This window comes from Neovison vison, chromosome 12 (genome assembly GCF_020171115.1).
Source record: "Neovison vison isolate M4711 chromosome 12, ASM_NN_V1, whole genome shotgun sequence".
NCBI classification, from domain to species: domain Eukaryota; kingdom Metazoa; phylum Chordata; class Mammalia; order Carnivora; family Mustelidae; genus Neogale; species Neogale vison.
Window position 1 is genome coordinate 19,285,057 of NC_058102.1, and position 18,263 is coordinate 19,303,319.

At 33.7% G+C, this 18,263-nt stretch overlaps 2 protein-coding genes across 4 annotated transcripts in view; one reads left to right on the forward strand and one right to left on the reverse strand.

The window, feature by feature from the left end:
• Positions 1-15,191: 15,191 nt before the first annotated feature.
• LOC122891418 (PARP1 binding protein) overlaps positions 15,192-18,263 on the reverse strand; it is a 71,725-nt gene continuing 68,653 nt past the window's right edge. For all 3 annotated transcript variants that reach the window (XM_044227047.1, XM_044227046.1, XM_044227048.1), the window contains 2 exons: positions 18,087-18,222; positions 15,192-17,407 (listed from right to left, as the gene is read on the reverse strand). In XM_044227047.1, coding sequence (XP_044082982.1) covers positions 17,067-17,407; positions 18,087-18,222 — 477 coding nt within the window. In that variant the 3' untranslated portion in view covers positions 15,192-17,066. The remainder of the gene's footprint in view (positions 17,408-18,086; positions 18,223-18,263) is intronic.
• PMCH (pro-melanin concentrating hormone) lies at positions 15,600-16,390 on the forward strand. Its single transcript, XM_044226323.1, has 2 exons — positions 15,600-15,848; positions 16,184-16,390. The coding sequence occupies exons 1-2, from the start codon at positions 15,600-15,602 to the stop codon at positions 16,388-16,390; spliced, it is 456 nt and encodes a 151-aa protein (XP_044082258.1).

Genomic DNA, 18,263 nt, shown 5'->3' on the forward strand with positions numbered 1-18,263 from the left:
ATTCATGGCATTAAGGTCTTTTTTTTCAATTTATTTATTTTCAGAAAAACAGTATTCATTATTTTTTTTCACCACACCCAGTGCTCCATGCAATCCGTGCCCTCTATAATACCCACCACCTGGTACCCCAACCTCCCACGCCCCTGCCACTTCAAACCCTTCAGATTGTTTTTCAGAGTCCATAGTCTCTCATGGTTCACCTCCCCTTCCAATTTACCATGGAGGACAAGGGGTGTTAGAGAGGAGAAGGGAGTTGGGGCGTTAAGGTTTTAAGGCAATTCTCAAGAATCTTTTAAGCTCTAAAAACTGGTAATATATGGATCACTAGAACTGACTCTTCATCTGGCTCTTTAATTATTAATTCTGCTTTTATGACACTAATAGCAACCTCTCATCCAGTAAAGAGACTCGGGGAACAGCCAGTCCACTAGTGTTCATAGGTATATATGAATTCAAATCTTTATACAATTAAGTAAAAAAAAGGAAACCTCATGCAAAGCAGGCCCCTAATTCAAATACATATTGTAACAATATAAATATTTAATCAATTACAACAATATAAATATTTATATCGATTAGCAGCTGGAACAAAAAAAAATGAGCATGGAACAAAGCTTGAGGATAACAATGTTTCTACTCTCTTGGTCTCATATTCACTGGACTAATTCCAGTAGAACATCACCAACTCTCTGCATATCTTTGACCATCCCACAAACCCACTAAACTGAGTCTGGTGACAAGATTCCCTATCCATCCCCATTGTATGAGCAAAACTGAAAAGTTTTATAGCTTCCACAACCCTCAGCTGGGCCCCATATCCATGAAGAATCTCTAAGCCCACACTATGAGCCTGAGCCTGCATGCTGGGAGACTTGAATCTATCCTATGCCCTCAAATTGAAGACAGACTGAAGCTGATTCTTCCCAGAAAGACTGGAGTCAATTCATCAACTAAATTCAAACTCTCAGACATGTAACATCCTAATTTCACTGCTGAATCTTCAGTGGCCTAAATGCCTATCAGGATCTACCCTTCCCTGAGTACCACATAAACACCATACACAGACAGAAACACCACCCCCTTCTAAGAAGTAGAGAGACTGATTCTTTTGCCAGCCAAATCCACCTTGCCAAATACCTTGCTGTTCTTGTTCACTATCAAAATGTGAGCCCTCAAGTCATCCATCTCCCCCACACTGTCATCTCCAAATAGCTCTGTGCTTCCTTCTCTCTTCCTCCTGTTTGTACTATGCTTTCTGGGTAATAAACACCCTTATAACCTTCTCCACTGATATTTTTTTTTCCAATTTATTTATTTTCAGAAAAACAGTATTCATTATTTTTTCACCACACCCAGTGCTCCATGCAAGCTGTGCCCTCTATAATACCCACCACCTGGTACCCCAACCTCCTACCCCCCCACCTCTTCAAACCCCTCAGATTGTTTTTCAGAGTCCATAGTCTCTCATGGTTCATCTCCCCTTCCAATTTACCCAAAAGCACATACCCTCCCCAATGTCCATAACCCTATACACAATGGAATACTATGCAGCCATCAAAAGAAACGAAATCTTGCCATTTGCGACAACATGGATGGAACTAGAGCATATCACGCTTAGCGAAATAAGTCCACTGATATTTTTTTTAAAAGATTTTATTTATTTATTTGTCAGAGAGAGAGAGGGAGAGAGACCGAGCGAGCACAGAGTGGCAGGCAGAGGCAGAGGGAGAAGCAGGCTCCCTGCTGAGCAAGGAGCCTGAAGTGGGACTCTATCCCAGGATGCTGGGATCATGACCTGAGCTGAAGGCAGCCGCTTAACCAACTGAGCCACCCAGGTGTCCCACACTTCACTGATATTTCAACCACCACACATATGTAAGAGTTGGGAAGGGGGATGAATGTCAATAACACATAAAATCTTCTGTTATGTGAGTCCCAGAAATTCAGCAATGCTATTTCTTTCTTTGTTATCATCATGCTGTGATATCTTCCATCTTTCAAGAGAATTATTCCCTTGGTGTCACACCCTCTCCTGTCCACAGCCCAATTTTTCTGTATTCCTCAGCATAAATTGTTCATATAGGTTTTTTATACTTAACATCTCTACTGTTCTCTTCCTGTTCGTTCTTAAATCCTCTCCTATAGGGGTTTAGTCTCCACTAACATCATTGAAACTTCATCAAGGTCACCAGTGACTACCATATGACCAAATCAAAGATGAATTCTCAGTTCTTATCTTACCCAGTATCATTTGTGCTTTTCTGCATTTATTGAGATCATGTTCTTACTCCTTTATTCAATTAATATGGTTAAATCTGATTTTTTTTAAAGCTAACTCCACATTTCTGAATTAAACCTCACCTGGACATTAATTATGATCGTTTCCATATAACTGGTTTCTACTTGAAAATACTTCGTTTAGAATTTTTACATCTATGTTTACAAGAAAGACTGGCCTGTTATTTTCACTTCTTATAATATCCTTGTCAGGTTTGGTGCCTAGTTTATGCTAGACTCAAAATAAGTGTTGGGAAATTAGCAGGATTCAGACAAACAGAACTAAACACACACATACACGCGCACACACACGATTTGCTACAAGGATTCTATTTATGCAGTTGTGGAAGCTAATTAGGTAGTCTCCATAAGTTTGTAGCATCTGGTGTTGGAGTCCAAAAGGTAGGCAGTTGGGAAGGAAAGATGGACATAAAGTAGGGAAGAACAGGACAAGCTGAAACTCAAAAGGCATGAGCTGAAACCAGTGAAAACAGACCGAAACTCTCATCTGATCTTTCTGCATCAAACATGTCCTGTAAGGAGGGCTAATGTCCTTTATCACAGAACTATACACAAACATACACACACGTCCCAGGAGTCAGAAAAACTGAAAGTGGATCCAGGGGAAGGTAGAGCTGTTGCAGGCCTGACTGTTACCCAAGCCAACCAGATGAGCCAACAGGTAAGCAACATTATGTGTACGCTACAAAATGAATGCTGACATTTCTGTCCTCTAAGTCTCATATAAAAATGTCTCTTGTGGCCAACTCTAATTAGAAATATACAGATAAAGGGAAGGAAATTTTGGAAAATGTAATTTAGTCCAGGCAAGGTGATACATTGCAAAGCTACCACAGAAACTATTTCTTCTTCTTCTGTTTCCTGATAGAGTTTTTTTTTTTTTTAAAGATTTTATTTTATTTATTTGAGAGAGAGAGACAGTGAGAGAGAATGAGCGAGGAGAAGGTCAGAGAGCGAAGCAGACTCCCCATGGAGCTGGGAGCCTGATGTGGGACTCGATCCCGGGACTCCAGGATCACGCCCTGAGCCGGAGGCAGTCGTCCAACCAACTGCGCCACCCAAGCGTCCCCCTGATAGAGTTTTTAAGATTGGTATTATTGTTTGGAATAATACATCAGCGAGGGCCTAGAGTTTTCTTTGCAACAAAGGGTTTTAATTTATGGATTCAATTTATTTAATAACTACAGAAATAGAGAAATGTTCAGATTTCCTATTTTTTTGTGCCAGTCTTATGTCTTTTTTTCCTACTGTATTTGTTTATCTCAGGAGACTATTTCCCTCAGGCTGTCTGTATTTGTAAATAAAGTTTTATTGGGACACAGCCATGCCCAGTTATTAAATATTATGTATAGCTGCTTTCACGCTGCAATGGCAGAGCTGAATAGATGTGACTGTACAGTCCACAAAGCCTAAACTATCTACTATCTGGCGCTTTACAGAAAAAGTTTGCCAATCCCTGATCTGTCTCATCTACATTTATTGGCAATGAGTTGATCATAATATATAATTATTATCTTTGTTAATGTCTACAAGATCTATAGCAATGTTCTTTTTATGTTCTTGGTATTAATAACTTGTGTTTTTTGGCTCTCTTTCTTTCTGCTACAAGTAACTAAATTATCTCTCTCTCAACATAAAATTTTTCTATTCTATGATTGCATTCTATTTTATTGATTCCTGCTCTTATATGTAGTAACCTCTTTCTTGTATTTTCTTTGAGTTTACTTTGCTGGTTTTTTTACAAGTTCCTTAAGATATAAGCTTAGATCATTATTTTTTCAATCTTTTTTATTTTTGAAAATATGCATTTTAAAGCTATATATTTTTCCATAAACACTGCATAACTAAACCCCATATTATACCATATTCTCATTATCTTCAGTTCTAAATACCTCTGAATTTCTGTTGTGATTACCTTCTCCAACCATACATTATTCAAAATTGCATTGTTTAATATCTAAACATATGTTGATAGTCTTAGCTGTTTTTATCTGTTAATGATTTCTGTTTTAACTCCAGAGTGATAAAAGAATATGCACTACGATTCCAAATGTGAAATTTGTTGAGACACAAATTCGAGTATCCAAAGCAGGTTTGAAATGAACCAAGTTGAGCCACTTATATGCTTGACTTCAATATTATTATAAAACTACAATAATCAAGATAATATGGTACTGCAGGGATGCCTGGGTGGCTCAGTGGGTTAAGCCAATGCCTTCGGCTCAGGTCATGATCCCAGGTTCCTGAGATCAAGTCCGGCATTAGGCTCCTTGCTCAGCGGGGAACCTGCTTCTCTCGCTGCCTCTGCCTGCCTCTCTGCCTGCTTGTGTGTACTCGCTTGTTCTCTCTCTCTCTCTCTGGCAAATAAATAAAAAATCTTAAAAAAAAAAAAAAAGATAATATGGTACTGCAATAAGAGTCAATAATTAGGTCAAGGAAAAATCAGAGGGTCCCAAAATAGGTCTGTACTTTTGGTCACTTAGTTTTTGAAAAAGGCATAGAAGCACCACTATGAGGGAAGGAAAATCTTCTCAACAAATGGTACCTAAACAGTAGTATATCCAATAAAAACAGGAACTTACTAAACACTAACTCATATTCACAGCATACACAAAAACTAATTTGTGATGGATTATAATAGACCTAGGTATAAAAACTAAAACCATATAACTTTTGGAAGATGTATAGGGGAATATCTTTGAGTCTTGAAGGTAAGCAAAAATTTATTAGGACACAGAAAATAATAATGATAAAAGGAAGAATTGATAAATTAGGCTTTACCAAAATTAAAAAAACTTCTGTTTCTCTACACACCCAAGTAAGAAAACGAATAGTCAGGAGAAAAAAATATAAATACACACACACACACACACACACACACACACAGAAAAGATTGGAATTCAGGATATTTAAAAACTTCTTACAACTCAACAGTTAAAAAAAAATCTTTCCCCCCAAAAGAGGAAAGATTTAAAAAGACACTTCACAAAAGAAGATATGTGAATAGCTAATAAGTACATCAAACATGCTCAACATCATTAATATGGAAGTGCAAATTAAAACTACAATGAAATATCACTCTTCATCTACCAAATGACTAGAAATAAGAAGACTGACATCATCAAATATTGGTGAGGATGTGGAGCAACCAAAGCTCTAATAAATTCTTGATTAAAGTATAATATGGTAGAATCATTTAAAAAAAATAAATCTGATAATTTCTGGGACACCTGGATGGCTCAGTCAGTTAAGCATCTGCCTTCGGCTCAGATTATGATTCCAGAGTCCTCCCTGCCCAGCAGGGAGTCTGCTTATACCTCTCCCTCTGCCCCTTTACCCCCACTCATGCTCTCTATCTAATAAAATCTTTAAAAAAATAATCTGATAGGGGCACCTGGGTGGCTCAGTGGGTTAAGCCTCTGCCTTCAGCCGGGTCGTGATCCCAGGGTCCTGGGATCAAGCCCCGCGCTGGGTTCTCTGCTCGGCGGGGAGCCTGCTTCCCTTCCTCTCTCTCTGCCTGCCTCTCTGCCTACTTGTGATCTGTCTGTGAAATAAATAAATAAAATCTTTAAAAAATAATAATAATCTGATCATTTCTTTTTTTAATTTTTTTTAAATTTTATTATTTATTTGACAGAAAGAGATCACAAGTAGGCAGAGAGGCAGGCAGAGAGAGAGGGAGAAGCAGGCTCCCTGCTGCGCAGAAAGCCCGATGTGGGGCTCGGTCATAGGACCCTAAGATCATGACCCGAGCCACCCAGGCACCGCAATCTGATAATTTCTTATAAAATCAAACATATATCTACCCTATGACCTAGCAATTCCATTCAATTTAAATTTTAAAAAATTTTTTAAATTTTAAAATTTTTAAAAAGGTCCACAAAACGACTTATACAAAAATGTTCATAGAAACCTTATTTATAACAGAAAAAAAAAAAGCAGATACAACACAAAAGTCCATCAAAAGGAGAATGGATAAACCACTGTGACTTATTCAAACAATGGTAATAAAATGGAAAGAACTACTCCTTCATACATCACAGATAAATGTCAGACATGCTGAGAAAAAGCAGCCTTACACAAAAGACTGCATACTGGAAGACTCCAGAATGGGCAAAATAATTCACAGCACAAAAAATCAGAAAAAAGACTGCCTCAGAGCAGAGGTCTGGGGTGAGGAGTAGAGGCAGTTAACTATGAAGAGGTAAGAGATGACTTTCTGGGGTGATGACAATGTCTGACCTTGAAAGGAGTTTGGGTTAGGCAGCTGTATAGATTTGTCAAAACTCACTAAATGCACATTTATGAACTGTACATTTTTTGTAAATTTTTACCTTAGAAAAATTTGTAAGCAAATATTAAATTCTAGTTAATGATTAACATATTTAAGTATTTAGTGAAAAGTATGTTGACACGTATATTTTGAAATGCATTAGAAGAATAAGATGATTAAGGGAGGGATGGAAAGACAGATAATAAAACAGGTGTAGTAAAATATTAAAAATAGAATCTAGGTTGAGGTGTATGGATTATTCACTGTATAAATTTGGGAAGTAATTTAAGCATTCTTACATCTTTTGGTAATATAAGTGAACAATCTTGGCTTTTAGATTCATAAAATTGGCCATTAAGAAACTCAGGGTTCTCAGTAAAAAAAATAATGACCAATCCCTTTGATTTGTATTGCAGTTAGTAGCATCACAGGGCAAAGATCTGTCAATTGGAGGGGAAAAAAAAATTCAATAAAGCAGTTTTCAAATATATGGTATTAGTAGATCTTCATAAAATGAAGATCACATCTGATATAAACCTTTAACCTTTCCAAGGTTTTCTGAACCACCCAACCCCATCTGGCAATAAGTTTCCTTCTTCAAAGTTCCTTTCTGCCACTTGGGGACACTTAATTTTCAGCATCAATGGAAAAGAAATCTACTATGCTCCATTGCACATCAGAGTAACCAATTTTTTTAAAGTTATCATTTAAGAAAATTGGAAACTATCTCCATAATTAAATGGTTAGGAGAAAACCTCATACTGTTCAGAGGCTATGACAATTTAAGCAAAATAAAGGGAAACATCAACTAATTTTTCTAAACTGTTAAAATGGTTTGAATTTGTTCCCGATTTGGGATGAGTATCAGCCAAACCAATTCATCTAGTGGAAATTTAAAACAAAATACGTAATTATAAATATTTACTGCATTTCCAAAACAGCAGCTAAGGAAAAAAAAAAGTTTACCATTAACAAGGACTTTTATAGATTAAACAGCATCTCCAAAGCATGTTCAAACCCTGGGAAACAAAGCAAGGCACAGCTAACAACATTAAGAAGCCCTAAGAGGAAAGTCAGAGGATATTGGAGTCTTTTATTATAAATACACTCTCAGAAAACATATCCCTAATAAGATTTAAATAGTCCCCAAAAGAATCAGCAATTATTTCCACCTCTAACAAAATTTAGAGAAATCAGAATATTAAATAGCATTGTCCAAGAACTTGAAATAAATACCTATAACACAAGAGTTAAATAAAAAGGAAACTTTAATATGCAATATTTATATATATATATATATATATATATAGAGAGAGAGAGAGAGAGAGACAGTAAACAGATTCCCTTTCAGAGAGAATTTTATACTGAAGAATGAATTGATACATCCAATTCCAGCAATATGGCAGACTACTTGTGTAGAGACCACCTCTCAGTAAAAAATATCTTAAAATGCTCGGCGGGGGGGTGGGAGGTTGGGGTACCAGGTGGTGGGTATTATAGAGGGCACAGCTTTCATGGAGCACTGGGTGTGGTGAAAAAATAATGAATACTGTTTTTCTGAAAATAAATAAATTGGAAAAAAAATATCTTAAAATGCTCAACAAAAACATCTTCCTCTTTTTTTTTTTCCAATTTATTTATTTTAACAAAAACATCTTTTATAAAGTATGACTGCACTGGTGGTAAAATAAGGGACACCATAGGAAGCCAGAAAAGAAAAAAAAAATGCAGTATTCCACAGGCATTAAAAAGGGTTAGAGACAGCATTTACTCTAAGAGATTCTGTGAATTCCTGGTGGCCTAGCACCTGGTTTTAATGACCCACATATGCTGGGACAGAAGACAAACCTTAGGACCCAAGTAAAATGAGAGCTCAGATCAGAAAATCACACATAAGCTGGGAACCCCCATAAGGAAGTAAACTATTAAAAAATCCAGCTAGTAGAAGGAAACAAGCCTATGTTGGCAAAGGCTCTGAGAAGGGGGAGAGGGAAAGTGGGAAGAAAAAGCATATACTGTCCCAAGAATTCCTAATGACAAAGGCATACTAACTTAGTTTGGTATTTCTACTGACTCTGTGGCCTGAAAAAGCTCAAGCATAAATTGTAAAGTGGCCCTGGACTTCTGTGCTCCAGGGGAGTGGCAGAAGCAAACATAGGAATTTCAAGAACTCCTCTGGACACAGTTCAATGAATATATGCAAAAAAATGAAAATTCACTAAACACATGAAGAAGATACCATGAGCTAGGGATCAGCAGAAATAAGAAACTACACACTCAAACAGGGGATGACAGCAGATACTAGAATAATTAGATAAATATGAATGTTTAAAAATAAATGTTTTAATAGATTTAAAGCAATAAAAAGAGACCTTTTTTTTACCCCAACATGATGCCTGGGAGAAAAACGATATTAATCTACCTATATAAGATATATAGAGTTTTTCTGAAAATATGGGCCTTTTAAAAGAATTTCATTATATTGCTACCGACTTATGTGTCTCTTCTACACCAGAGATTTTTTTAAGTTTCTTATTCATCTCTTTAAACATGGTTCGTCAGAGAAATTTTTAATTTAGTTATTTCTCTAGCCTCTGTGAAATTATTAATGATATTTAAATAAACTCTTAATTAAGAACTAGAATTCATAACTTAAAGAATTTAAGATGTGTACTTTTATAACTAGAACAATCATCTTCTTAGTAATGTCTTGTAAATTTTAATGTCCAGGTAGGGCTTTTATTCCCTCTCAAAATAAATAGAACAAAACTAATGTTTTTCTGAAAATAAATAAATTGAAAAAAAAAACTGAGAAAAAAATATATAAATAAATATGCTGAAAAAGAGAAACCAACAACTGACCAGGCAGATCTGAAAAGGAACTAAATAGAACTTATAAAGAAATAAAATATATAAGAAATTAAATTGAAAGCTCAATACATGGGCCAACTGGGTGGCTCATTAAGCATCTGCTTTCAGCTCAGGTCATGATCCCAGCGGGCACCTGGGATTGCGCCCTGCCATCAGGCTCACTGCTCAGTGGAGAGTCTGTTCTCCCTCTCCCTCTGCTTGCCACCCCCCGACCCCTGGCTTGTGCTTTTTCTCTCTCTCTCTGTCAAATAAATAAATAAAATCTTAAAAATAAGTAAATGAATAGAAATAAATAAATAAAAATCTTTTTTAAAAGAAAGCTCAATACAAAGTTAAACACCAAATTAGATACAAGTAAAAGTGCACTGGTAAGCTTGAATATAACTGAATAATTATTTAAAATGCACAGAGAAGAAAAGAAAACGTAGGGAAGAGAGTTATAAGATCTAGAGGACAGAGTAAGCAGGCAGGCCCAGTGTATATCTATTGGGAATTCCAAATGGACGACAAATAGAACAAGAGAAAGGCAATATTCAAAAGAATAATCACTAATAATTTTCCAAAATTCAAAAGAAACACTCAACCCTTAGATTCAAGAATGTAAGCCAGGATGAATTAAAAGAAATCCAAACCCACACACGTCATGTGCAATTGCAGAACATCAAAGCCAAAGAAATTTTAAAAGCAGCCAGATAGAGTATAGAGATTACCTAAAACGACATCATGATTAAAACCAACAACTGAGGGGCGCCTGGGTGGCTCAGTGGATTAAAGCCTCTGCCTTTGGCTCAGGTCATGATCCCAGGATCCTGGGATCAAGCCCCGCATCAGGATCTCTGCTCAGCAGGGAGCCTGCTTCCTCCTCTCTCTCTGCCTGCCTCTCTGCCTTCTTGTGATCTATCTGTCAAATAAATAAAATCTTTAAAACAAAAAAAAAAAAGAACAACAACAACTGATATCTTACCAGTAACAATGAAAATCAGAAGAAACTGAAATAGTAACATACTAAGATAAAATAACTGTCAACTATATAACTGTACAGTTAACGACACTATTTTTCAAGAATAATAGCAAAATACATTTAATTAAAATAAAACACTAAGAGACCTTCACCAACTTGGCATCTAACTCAGTATATTTCAGAAACTTGTAATTCAGAAAGAAGAAAATTGTCAAAGGAAGATCTCAAATGTAAAAAGAAATGGTGAGAAAAAAAAAGTAAACTTGTAGGCAAATCTAAACAAATTGTTAACTGTGTAGAACAGCATAATAATTTTTAATTTATTTCACTAAAAAATGAAGAAAGAACGTAAATCTTAGAGAGTAATAGCATGTAAGTTAAAAATAGCAGTACCTGGAGTTTTAAGATTAAATTTTAAGTTTTTAAGATTCTAAGGTGTTTACATTATTTGGGAGGAGGACAAAAATACTGATTAACTTGAACATAAATAACTGAAGATAATATTAAAATGTTTAAGGTGGGGTGCCTAGGTGGCTCAGTCAACTAAGCATCTTACTTCAGCTCCTGTCATGATCTCTGGGATCCAAGGCAACTGCCTCTCCCTCTCCCCTTATCCCTTCCCAACTTGTGCTCTCTCTCTCTCAAATAAATTTAAAAAAAAGAATAAATAAACAAAAATAAATAAAAGTCTAGGGTACCCTCTAAAAAAACAAAAAATAAATTAAACTTAGCCAGAAGGCAAGAAAGGGAGGGTGTGGTGGGGAAAAGGTATTAGAACAAATAAACATCACAAAATAAGATAGGAGTACTGAATCTCAACAATTCAGTAAACGGAATAAATGTAAATGGGCTAAAGTCTCCAAGAAAAGGCAAAGACTGTCAGATTAAACATTCCAAATTCAGCCACACGGTATTTACAGTAAACACATCTAAAACATAAAGATACAAGAAAAATAATAGTAATAGACACTTATTAAAGCTGGAGAAGGTCATGATACATGATTTGGTTTATGAGGAAGATGAAACAATATTTAATTTGAGTGTCCTAATAACATCAGCTCAAAATAAGCCAAAAATTGCAAGCTACAAAAAGAATTAAGTAAGTTCCTTACAGTGAAAGATTTGTATCTCTTTCAGTAATTGACAGTCCATGTAGACAAAAAACACACAAAGCATACAAGATTTAAACAACACATTATTATGTTTCATTTTATGGACACATAGAATTCTGCTCTCAACAATAATGTAAACATATTCTTTTCAAGAATAAATAGAACTTTAATGTAAAATGAAGTTATTATAGCCTAAGGCAAGTTTCTATATGTTGAACTATATGAAATTGGTATTTGTATGTCAAAAACAGCTAAAAATCATAATTATGTATTATTCAATCTAAGATTTCAAATACTCTATAATTTATAGACCAAAATTTCTGACAACAATTTTGTTGGAACTTGGTACCCTCTCCCCCAAAATTAAATTCCCATGTGTTTGGAATATTAAAAATATCTAAGTAATTGAGGAGCTAAAGAAGAAATAATAATAAAAACAATAAAAACTTAGAATTAAACATTGAACATTCTATTTATCAAAATTGTGAGAATTAGCAAAAATGATGCATAATGGAAAGCATATAGTCTTAAGTGCTTATTTTTAAGTATAATGATTTTTTTCTTTCAATTTAAGAAGTTATAAAAATTTAAAAATAAGCCTTCCCCAAATAATAGCAGAAATTGATGAAATAGAAAAATAGAGAAGAGCAACAAAACCAAAAATTTTTTTGAAAAGGCTAACCAAATTGATAAATCTCTAACAAGCTTGATCCAAAAAGATGGGTAAGAGAGTGACAGCAGAGACCACAAGACTATAAATAAACATAACTAAAATGAAATGCAATTACAGATGGAGCAAGGTTTAAGAAGTTTAGAAGAAAATACTATTAATAACTTTTTGTTAGCAAATTTGAAAGCTTAACTGAAATGGACAAATTCTATAATAAATTAAATTCCTGAAACAAACTAAACAGAAAAAGGGAGAAACTGAATGTTTCTACAGTTACTGAAGAAAGTGAATTAATCATTTAAAAACAAAACAAAACAAAAAAAATCCAAGAAAACACCACACTCAAATAGTTTTACAAGAGAGAAAAGAAAAGGAAAAAACTTACTCCCCAGTTCATTTTATGAAGTTAATACAACTTTAATGCCAAACCAAACAAAGGCAATATAAGGAAGGGAAAGTACATATCAATCTCAGTCAAGATAATAAACACAAAATGTACTAAATCAAATATTACCACATTGAACCCAACTATATTTTTAAAATGTTTCACAAATACATGGCTGATTTAACATGAGAAAAATCTGTTCATTTATTTACTAAAGACTGAAGGAGAAAAATGATATGGTCATCTCAATAGATGTAATAAAAGTATTTGATGAATTCAATAACAATTAATGATCAAAAACTATTAGTAAGTCAGAAATAGAAGAGAACATCCTGCAAGTTATAAAGAATATCTATGAAAAACCAAGATTAAACATCATGCTCAATTTTAATTTAAAAACATTAAAAGCACTCTATAAAATCAGTAATACTTGCAAAGATATCTGTTATCTCCATTTCCAGCATTTACTGGAGGTTTGGTCAATAACAATGTGTATGCTCACATAGACATAGACACACACACACACACACACACACACATACACGAATATAGAAGGAATTGGAAGAAGGAAATAAAACGCCATTATTTTATTATTTATATCAATTGTCTTTATGGAAAACCCAAAAGGATTAATACATGTATAAACTATTTGGAATTAAAAAGATTTAGAAAGTACTTCATGCATAAGAGCACTACACAAAAGCCAATTGCACATGTATGACCAGCAATAACATTAGAAAAAGTAAATTTTTAAAAGATACCACTTATAATAACTAAAATAATTGAATTATAAAGAACCATAATTGTTTAAACAAAATATATGTAAGAACTTTATGAAGAAAATAGTAAATGTTATTAAAAGATTTTAAAAATCTATATAAATATGGAAAAGTACCATGTTCATGGGTGGGAAAATGAATTATCTTAAGTGTCAATTGCAAAAAAAAAAAAAAAAAGAGTGTCAACTGCCTTCCAAAATTAATCTATAGAATCAATACTACTCCCTTCAAAATCCCACCGAAGTTTTTACAGAACTTAAAAAGCTGATGTTAAGATTTATTTAAAAAAAAAATGGAGAAGAATGGTCAAGAAACCGCTGTAGAAGAAAAACTGGTAGGTGAATAGGGGATTGGAAAACCTGACCAACCAGTTATCAAAAATTATTCTAAAATTACAACAATTAAGACTGAAGATTTGCAGTGAAATAAGAGTTTAAAAAGAGACTCACATGTATACAGAAAGTTGATATACTGCAGAGAAGTCAGAACAGATTAGTGAGATCAGGACAAATTAGCCAAGAAACGTTGTAAGGACATTTGAAAAAGTAAAATTGTATCTCTATCCTACATCATAAATGAAATTTCAGATGAATTAAGAATTTAAGTGTAAACATCAAAACATTTAAACTTCAAGATATATAGATGTTGATGATTTCATGGTTGGGAAAAATTTCTAAATGATAAAATGTTGAAGATAAAGAGAAAAAAATTTAAAATTTAAAATTTAGCAGTTTGGTTCACCAAAACACACCATAAAGGGGTTGAGAAGACAAGTCACAAAGTGAGAAAAAATATTTAAAACACATATAACAAAGAACAAGATACATAAAGAACTCCCATAAATCAATATGAAAAACAATCCAAAAGAAAAATGGACAAAGTTTTTTTTATTTATTTTTATTTTTTAAAAAGATTTTATTTATTTATTTACTTACTTACTTACTTATTTATTTGTCAGAGAAAGAGAGAGAGAGAGAGAGAGACAGCACAAGCAGGCAGAGGCAGAGAAGCAGGCTCCCCACTAAGCAAGAAGCCTGATTCGAGACTCGATCTCAGGACGCGGGGATCATGACTGGAGCTGAAGGCAGTGGGTCAATCAACTGAGCCACCCAGGCATCCCACCTTTTTTTTTTTTTTTTTTTTTAAAGAAAAAGATGTTTTTTAAAGAGGATTTTATATAAGAGAAATGATAAATGGCTTATGAGCACATGAAAAAACACTCAACTTCTTTGGGAATCAGAGAAATACAAATTAAAAGGACATAAGATACCCAAGTATTGGTTAGGACATGGAGGAATGGGGACTGTCAAACCTGGCTCACTGGAGCTTAAATTGGCTACTATTATTCTGTAAACATTTTAGCATCGGTAAAGCTGAAGATGTATATTTCATGACTCAGAAATTCCATACCTGGGAATATACTCTAGAAAAATTTTTACACATACGTACCAGGAGATAAACACAAGAATGTATTATCTTACTTGGTGAGGTCAAAATAAGAAATTATTATGAAATACTTAATTAAGCATCATACAACATATTTATTCAAAATTGATATTTATGGAACACATAAATATTCTCTTCATGGACTTCATTAATTATTAAATTTATTAATAAATGTCAACAATATCCTTTTGTAAATGCGGAGATAAAACACACCTGACTGATCAATTTTTGATATATCATGAATGACTTTTTGTTCACACTGATAGGCATATATACTTTAATCACTAAAGACTAAACTGAGCATTTATAAAAAAAAGTCCTTTTTGAAGATTATTTCAATTTAATCAGGATTAAAATAAATAATACTTTTATCCTTATAAACTTTAAATAAATTTAGTTTTAATATCATACTTAATCAGAAAATATACAAAAGAAAACAGTAAGAATAGGGAGAGCCTGGTGTCCTATGGTCTTCCTTAATAACTATCTATTTTCAAGAGACTGTAATCTACTCAAGAGAAATCATTCTGCCAAGGATATTAATCAGATTCTAAGAAAATTCACACTCAAAATAATAAGCCACTAAAACCAAAACAATGTAGGTATTAGCAGCTATACAAGAAGTCAGCCTCTCTCTGATGAGTCATTTCTAAAATAATGAACATCTACGTCTTTGCTTTGAAGTGTTTCTATTCAAGCTGGAAAATATATAAAGGTAGGAATCACCTACAAAGTAGGTTGACTGAGAAATTTTTCTTCATTTTCCATAGTCTTATTTGACTCCATGCAAACATCAAACTAAGAATGGCAAAAATGAGTCTCTCTTCCTACCTATTAATCCTAACTTTTTCTCTGTTTTCTCAAGGCATTTTACTTTCAGCATCCAAATCCATAAGAAATTTAGAAGATGACATGGTATTTAATACATTCAGGCTGGGGAAAGCCTTTCAGAAGGAAGATACTCCACAAAAATCAGTTGCTGCTCCTTCTCTGGAACAATATAAAAATGATGAGAGCAGTTTCATGAATGATGAGGAAAACAAAAATTCAAAGGTAAGTGGCAATGTGACTTATCCTTTCTTCAATGGAAATCTGAATGATTTTTATGATGAAAGTAAAATTGATAATTTTATAAATAGAAGTATATATAAACCATCACACTAGGTTTAGGACAACTGATGAAATTTCATACACACCAGGTTGTTGTTCTTCTCTGCACAACACTCTTATCCAAAAGTTTTAGCCCAAAAATTTTTATCTAATGTATTTTTAAAGAGTCAATACTGTACAGAGCATCTTTGAATTGATCAATGAGAATATTATACAAATATATTATAATCCTATTACCAGTAAGACAGCTAAAACACAAATCAACCTTTTCTTTACAGAACACAGACTCCAAACATAATTTCTTAAATCATGGTCTGCCACTGAATCTGGCTATAAAACCTTATCTTGCACTAAAAGGATCTGTAGCTTTTCCAGCTGAAAATGGAGTTCAGAATATTGAATCAACACAAGAAAAGAGAGAAATTGGGGATGAAGAAAACTCAGCTAAATTTCCTATAGGAAGGAGAGATTTTGACAGTGAGTAGTCTTTTAAAAAATTCAATTCTTATATCTTAATATCATGAAAATAGAAACTCGGAGTTTAACTGGAGTTGGATCTGATTTTAACAAAATCAAGTAAGACCATGGTTCAATTAAGTGACCCCTGACAAAGATACGGGATTAAAAGTCATTTAAGGGTTATTATAATTCTGATTTATCCAGAATTCTCTATATTAGATCCGTTTTCTTATTTCTAATAAATTTTGTGTGATTATAATAGTGCTTTAAACAATTTAAACTTTTTTTCCCTCCAGTGCTCAGATGCATGCTGGGAAGAGTTTACCGACCTTGTTGGCAAGTCTGAAACCTGTTGGACAACATCATCTTTTCCGAAGAAAACAAAATCATTTAATTGTCTGTCGGGGAAAAAGCCCTTAACATTACTATGACTTGTGTTACTTTAAATGCTTGTTTCAAAAGAAAGCAGCTGCTAATATATATCTGTAGCCCAAATGATATGATTTATCTGTGCATTAAACTTTGTGAATATTCTGCATAATGATTTACTAGTATTTTTTAAATGCTTAACTTACCTTATATACATTTCAGACCAACATAATAAAAAATCACAACTTATACCTTGCTCTCTTTAAAATTAAGTAGATGACTTTGGCAAATAGTTTAATATACACAGAAATCTAAAACACATAAAAACCAAATTCATAGTCTAAAAAATTGAGTTAACTTTGTCTGGCCAGTAATCAATTTGTCCTTGGCTGTACACTTGTTGTTTTTTGCTACTCTGGCTACTTTGCCACACGATTTATTCTGGAAATTGTTTGATGTCTCACATATCTTAATATTTTTATGTTGAGGTTGTTCATTTCCACTATCACAGAGATTATTTTTATCATCTAAATCCACCTGTTTCCTTTTTGAGCTTTTATTTCCTGTCTGACTACTTGATTTTCTTGCCACTTTTTCAATTTTACTTCTATCCAGACGAACATTTCCAGAACTTGTTCCAATTGCTGGCCTTCCAACAGATGAATTTACACCTTCTGTTATGCAAGATGAAAAAAGGAAAGAAATTACATAATATTTAGAATTACATGTGAAAATTACAATAAAGTTTAAAAATCACTAAAGAATATTCAAAAATTTGATTTGCAATCACATGTAAGTCACATGATTAACAAATACAGCTACATTATTAGCACCTTACTTTCCATTTACCATATCATTTTTTTATCCCACCAAACAACAAATATTTGCTTTCCTTGAATGCATGCACTTAATCTTTAAATGCTACATGTTATTTCTTAAATATATTTAATTAATCTGTGTCCTATTCCTCCTAGATTTGTACCTAGGTTTAACTTTTTAAATAAACCCGTCTTAAAAATATAACCTTTACATTTCACATTTCATATTTTTCAAAACAAAATCTTGTTTTACTTAAGATAAAAACCAATTTGGGGTGCCTGTGTGGCTCAGTTGATTAAACATCTTCCTTCTGCTCAGGTCATGTTCCCAGGGCCCTGGGATCAAGCCCAACATATTGGCACTCTGCTTAGTTGGGGAGTCAACTTCTCCCTCTGCCCTTCTGCCTGCTTATGCGCTCTCTCTTGAGCGTGCTCTTTCTCTCTCTCTCTCTCTCAAATAAATACATAAAATCTTAAAAAAAAACAATACACTAGAATTAAATAGTTATTTAATTACTCAAATAAGTTCAATTACCAGAAAGGTCATTTTCCATGGGAAGTACATACGAAGGCTTGGATGCTGAATTAACATCATTCCATTTATCCTTGTTTATTGTGCAGTCATCTTTATAAGTACAAGCAAACTGGGATCTAATTAAGGTTTGTGTCATCTAGTAAAAGGAATACAGAAGAACATATACAGTTTTTTAAT